This window comes from Falco peregrinus, chromosome 5, assembly GCF_023634155.1.
Source record: "Falco peregrinus isolate bFalPer1 chromosome 5, bFalPer1.pri, whole genome shotgun sequence".
NCBI lineage: Eukaryota > Metazoa > Chordata > Aves > Falconiformes > Falconidae > Falco > Falco peregrinus.
The window spans coordinates 87329858-87336185 of record NC_073725.1 but is presented as its reverse complement, the minus strand read 5'-3'; the positions used below and the strand labels follow the sequence as shown (position 1 = coordinate 87336185).

Genomic DNA, 6328 nt, shown 5'->3' with positions numbered 1-6328 from the left:
CAAATACTGGGGGGTTCAGGCTGTTCCACCCCTCCGATCGCATCTGAAAGAGCCTTGAGAGCAAAGCTGCGTCAGAGGGGGGCACAGCTGCCAAAAGAGTCATTCAACCTCTTTGGATTGTTTGCATGCCTTTGGAAAATATTTTCCTCCTCTTTTTTTTTTTTTCTTTTTTCATTCAAGCTTTTCTAGATAAGCGGATGACATGCACAAGTATCAGAGAGAATGAACAGCCTGCCTCCTGGTTGGGAATAAGGGACTATCACAATTATTGCTGTGATAATGAGATAGTCAGAATATGAGGGAATTCAGTACAATGGGGGATTTATCTTGGAACGACTCCCTTGGCAGCCTGACCCTGCATTGATGTCAGCACGGTTTCTCACTGCACAAAGGCTAGAGATCAGACCCGGCATGGCAGACCCATATCTCAAGTGCATCCTGTAATACAGCAACGGCCATTACCATCGATAAAAGATTTACTTCCCTCTTTTTTTCTCCCAAAAGTATTTTGGCAAGCGTTCTCAGGAATGGCTGTTTAAAAGCTTTCTCAGCCCCTTCCCCATCAGGCAGAGAGACATTCAGCTTTGTACAGAATTGCTGTTTCGCTCAGCCATAATAACATGCCACTTAGAGTGGAAGTAACTTCTGGGAGGGTTATTGAGGGAGAGAGAAAGAGCAGCTTGGTCTCAGGTCTGGAGCTGAATGGGGTGAGCTGATGAAACAGAGCTGCGGTGCAGGAGGCATGCTGCGCTTGGCTAGGATACCAGGGAGGAGATGGTGTTCTGTAGTTAATTACCTACTGGTATTCCAGTGGTAGTCCCTTAGATCACCCAGACGCTCTGCTGCATTCAAGTCATGTTGTCTCATGGAAATCCTGTACCCACCTTGGATGTCCATATGACCCAGAAAATTATTTGCTTTCCTACCACAAACCATGTCAATACTTCAAGTCCTGACCTTCAAGGGTGCTGGGGTGAGGAGAGAGGCATGGCAGGAGTCCAAGGCCTTGGCGCAACACTCTCAAAGGCTCTTGTCACAAGGAATTACGTGGGCTCTGCAAACAGACAAGGAAAAACAGAAAGAGCAAACGTTGGTCTGCACAACCTTGACATGGTAATCGATATTGTAGTTTACCACCAGGAGCAAGTAAATAGCCCTAGAATTGCATGCTGCATAGCAAACATTGCAGTTTTATCTGATGACAGGCAGTAATTTGTGGCAAAAGGTAAATCTCTCTCCTCACTCATGCTTGACATATGGATGGTCTTGTTACATTCCCTGTTCTCAGCAGGCTTATGCATGAATTTAAGGTTAAGTGCATGCATGCCTGTAGGATCATGACCTTCATTTAATATTGCATGGCCCAACAGACCCATAATTAATCCCTAACACATTCAAATGATAGCTTTCACTCAGTAATGTCATCCATGCAGAACCGTGAAGTACTTGTAAATTTGTACATTCCGGCTGGGAGTCAGAGATTTTCCAGCTATCGGAGCAGTAAGGCTCTGGGGCAGATTTCTGGCAGGATGAATGGACAGACGGTAGCTTGGGCCATTTTACAGGCGGATTGGGCAGGCCAGGAGAGGGAGGTGTGATACAGTTACTGGCTTGTTCAGCTGCCTGGGATGGGCTGGGAATGGCAGCACCTCAACACTGCCATTCCCTTTTATGTGACCAACGTTTTCTGCTTAATAAAATCCAAGAGTTTCAGAGGCTGGCAAAGCCTGGAAAGAAAACCCCCACCATCTTCATCCTGAGCAGTCTGCAAATGTGAAGCTTGACCAGGCCCAGCTCAGCCACACTTGCTCTTCTTTCTTCTCTGAACCACTGGATTTCAAATGTACCAGAAGGTCTGAAACCCAACGATAAGCCAAAACTGCAGTCTGGCAATCAGGCTCACGTGGACAGAGTGCCCCAGGCAAGTCCTCACATCCAGGTCGAGTCGTGTCTGCTTCAGTCATTAGAGTTGCTCCTAATGCCAGTGGTTTGTTTCCAAATTCTGGGTATTTTATCTTTTTATCTAATTGTTCTGTTACCAAGGATGAGCATGCTCAGTCAGGTTAGATCAACAAGTGTTTTATCAGACAGGCAACACAACAGGCTGGGTATGTTTTACATAAGTTTATTGGGATTTAATATTCATTCACCAGCAGTACAAAATGTCAGATCTCCACTGTTTGAGGGCCGGAAACATTGTCAAACACGAACACAAAGCATTGCTCAGAAATAGTTATGCTGTACATCAAACCTGAGTAACTGGAGCACAACGAATAATTTGTCCTACCACACATCTGGGGAGAGAAAAGGTGAGGTAGCTATTCCAGACTCTACAAAAATATGTATAGCCATTTCCTTTAACCCTATATCTTTAAAAGATACTAGTGTAACAGTGCCTCTGGATGGATCCCACTGCACGTTCAAGCTGCTTTTTTTTTTTTATTATTATTTTCTCCCTAAGCATTAGCAGCCCAACATGGAATGATAGATGGGATACTATTGTATTTTCTTTACTCATTTAACTACAAGGGATTTATGGAATATCATTCCCCTCCCTCCTTTTCCCCTCTGGACAGCCAAAATGCTGGTGCAGCTGTATTCCTCCAGCACAGCCATATGCCTCCAGTGCAGCCGTACACCTCTGCCACAGCTCTACTCCACCTGTGCAGCTGCACCTGATTTTGTCCCCAGTGGAACCCCAGGAAAGATGAGCTGCCAGGAAGTCTGGTAAGGGCAGGGAACAGGTCTCCCCACGGCTCGCCATGTGCAAAAGCGCTGCAGGCAGGTGAACCCAACAGACATGCAAAAAGAATTTCTCCCCAGATGCCTCCCCCTGGAGTGTACAAAGTGACCCTGGGCTGGGGGGCAGTGTGGAGAGCACCTAAGGGCTCCCTCCTTGGGAGCCAGGAGGATAGGAAAGCAAAGGGAGCTCTGCCAGTGGAGTCACAAACCCAGCAAATTTTATAAAGGATCCCCTGTTAAAAACTGGAAGTTGGAACAGATCAGCAGCACTGAGGCAGCCAAGTCTGATGACGCAGCCACCCCCCAGGCTGTGGTTGCCCTCTCAGCACGGCCAGCCGGGGAGACATTTTTCCAGGTGTGACGGATCATAGAGGATGGAAATGGTACAGGGAAACAAGGCAGCCAAGGAAGTGGCACAAGGAGTAAAATGCTGCTACTTCAACCCACCCTGCTGCAGCTCCAGCAAGTTGTTTCATTTCCATAGTGTATTAAGTCATAGTATATCTGAGATACCTCTAAACCATCAAATCTTCATTAGCATGCACAACCCTTTGCTGCCCAAAGTCCTGCGATTATAGCTCTGGAATGAGGGGAAATTGCAGAGAAAAGAACTGCCCCCTGCACACCAGTGCCCACTCAGACCCTCGGGACCTCCGCTTCCGAAGCAGACCTGGACTTTCGCCTGCTGGTCAGGCTGCCCAGGACCGACTCCTCGCTGAAGGCCCCTTCAAAGGTCGACAGGATGGACTGGCGAAACTTCTCCTTGAAATCCGGCCCCACAAATACGTACAGGATGGGGTTGATGCAGCTGTTGAAGAAAGCAAGGCTGGAAACCAAGGGGATCCCTATGTAAAGGGCCATTTTCATCTCATGACTGGAAGAGTTTTTGGATATTTCCAACAAGGAGAAGACATGATAGGGGAAATAACAGAGGAAAAATGAGACTGTGACAGCAATGATAATTCTGTATGGCTTCGCAGAGCTGGCTAACTGCCTCTTTTTCAGCTTGACAGCCACAATGCTGTAGCAGATGAGAATCACCATGAAAGGGATGAGGAACCCAAATAAGAATCGTGTTACAATCATCACTTTATGCCGCATCCTCCACAGCCTCCGTGTTGCCTCGGATGTGTAGTCATCCGACAGTGCAAAATTATTATAGCAGCTGGTGACGTTCCTGGAACTGACCACAGTGTCCCGAAAAACAAGGTATGGGGAACTGAGAAGGAGAGCCAGGACCCATGTCCCCAGCGCGATCCTGGCTGCCAGCTCTGGACTCCTGCGGTTGTGAGACCAGACGGGAAAGGTCACAGAAACACAGCGGTCCATGCTGATGACCATCAGAAGGAAGACACTGGCAAACATGTTGAGGAAAGCGATGGTGCTGTTCAGCTTGCACAGGAGCTTCCCAAACGGCCAGTGGAAGCCCAGGGCGGTGTAGGTGATGCTGAGGGGCAGGAAAAAGGTGAAGATGAAGTCAGCAATGGCCAGGTTGAGGAACCAGACAGAGTTCACTGTCTTCTTCATCTTAAAGCCTGCAATCCAGATGACGAGGCCGTTCCCTGTCACCCCCAGCAAACAGGCAATGCTGTACACCACCATGGAGAGGATGTGCATGCTCTTCTGGAGGCCAGAGTAGTAGTCCTCGGCAGTAGCATTCTCAAACTGTGTGGTGGGGGAGCTGGCAGAGAAGGGTGAAGGGGAAGAAGAGACACTGTCCATCGCTTGCAAGCCAGAGTCCTGAAACCATAACAGTACACACCGCTGTTACCTGCAGCTCCTACAGCTCAAAAGAGGTGAAAATCTTTGCTAGCAACTGCACACAAAATGTATACACAAAGTCAGATATATAACAATATATAATTAATATTAAGTCCTTCTCTATAGGATCTGCAAGTTAAGAGAAACCAGCACTGCCAGAGAAATGACCCAGGTGTTGCTGCTGGTGTGGGTGCAGTCAGAGCATCTCCATAAAGGGCCTACAGCTGCAGTCTGATGTGAGCCAGCAGGACAACCATGGAAACACAAATGCCACAGCTGTGACCAGTCCTCATCAGATGACCAATGACAAATTAAGATAGCAAAAACCATCTAGACTGATAAAGATTAAGTTTAAAGACTACTCCTTCAACAAGTTCCTTCCTGGGTGGTGCGCTCTACCAGCAGGACCATACCCGAGGTGTGTTCTGGTGTAACCCTCAGCCCTTTACCCACAAACCACCCTCCTGGCCAGCCCACGGTTCTCCTCTCCTCACCTGCTGCATGCCCCAGCACCCTGCCTTAGCAGGTCCTGGCAGCACTCACCGCGGCACCGTGCTCCTTTGCTGCTCTGCCCGCAGTAGGTGGTCTCATCTCCTGGCTGATTCCCCTTTGAGACGCTGCTCCTCCCTGGAGTGATTCATGCTGCCTCGTCCCATTTTCCCATGGCTTGGGATCACGAGGAATTTAGTAGGATCACTTTATTCCCTAATCTTGTTCCTCAATTTGTGGTGCATTGATTTAACCCCTGATGCCCCAGCGCTCGCAGGCTCCCTCAGGCCGGTTGGCCAAGCCCACCCACTAACCCAGATTCAAAGTAGGAAGCAGACATGGCCCCTCTCTTGCCTGCACCACTCAGCCCCCCGAGGCAGCTTCCTTCCTCCCCAGCACCGGGACACCCCACTGGGTGCAGGGGCTGCCCTGCTGCAGCTGGGGGACGGGGCAGGCTCTGCTCCCCACGGCAGTGGTGCCATGCCGGTGCCACCAACCTGTGCCGAGGCCCAGCACACCTGCTCGCCTGGAGACATGGCTTCAGCCAGCAGCCCGGCCAGGGGGGCCTTGGGGTGGCTGGAAGTGCTCCCTGCCTGGCACAGGGCAGGGGGTGCTCCTGGTCTCGGCCCGGTGGGAGAGCGAGAGGCACCCCAGGGCTGGGAGTGCAGGGAGCATCCCGGGGCTGGGGAAGAGGTCCCCTGGGGTGCACAGCAGGCAGTGGCAGGCAGGGCCGGAGAGCTGCAGGGAGATGGCAGCAGGGTGATGGCAGAGGGGTGATGGCAGAAGGGTGATGGCAGAGGAGGGGTAATGGCAGAGCAGTGACGGCAGAGGAGGGGTGACAGTGGAGGAGCAGCAGAGGGATGACGGCAGAGGAGTGACAGCAGAGGAGGGGTGATGGCAGAGGAGTGACTGCAGAGGAGGGGTGACAGCAGAGGGGTCACAGAGGGGTAACAGCAGAAGGGCGATGGCAGAGAGGTGATGGCAGAGGGGCAGCAGAGGGGTGACAGCAGAGGGGTGATGGCAGAGGAGGAGTGACAGCAGAGCGGCCACAGAGGGGTAACAGCAGAGGGACGACGGCAGAGAGGTGATGGCAGAGGGGCAGTACAGGGGTGACAGCAGAGGGGTGATGGCAAAGGAGGGGTGATGGTGGAGGGTCGATGGCAGAGCGGTGACAGCAGCCCAGCCCCTGCCGGCCGCCCGCCCCGGCCAAGGTCACCAGCGCCCCGACAGACACGTGCGGGCAGCGCCGCAGCCCCGCCTCAGTGCGGACCAATAGGATGCGGGGAGGGGGGAAAGCACGACGCTGATTGGTCCAGGCACTTCCGGAGCGTGTTCC

At 51.5% G+C, this 6328-nt stretch overlaps 1 protein-coding gene across 1 annotated transcript; it reads right to left on the bottom strand.

Annotated features, from left to right (window-relative positions):
* Positions 1-2133: 2133 nt before the first annotated feature.
* Positions 2134-6298, bottom strand: LOC101921941 (chemerin-like receptor 1). Its single transcript, XM_005229120.3, has 2 exons — positions 5047-6298; positions 2134-4482 (listed from the first exon to the last, which is right to left on the bottom strand). The coding sequence occupies exons 1-2, from the start codon at positions 5092-5094 to the stop codon at positions 3379-3381; spliced, it is 1152 nt and encodes a 383-aa protein (XP_005229177.2). The 5' UTR covers positions 5095-6298; the 3' UTR covers positions 2134-3378.
* Positions 6299-6328: the final 30 nt, after the last annotated feature.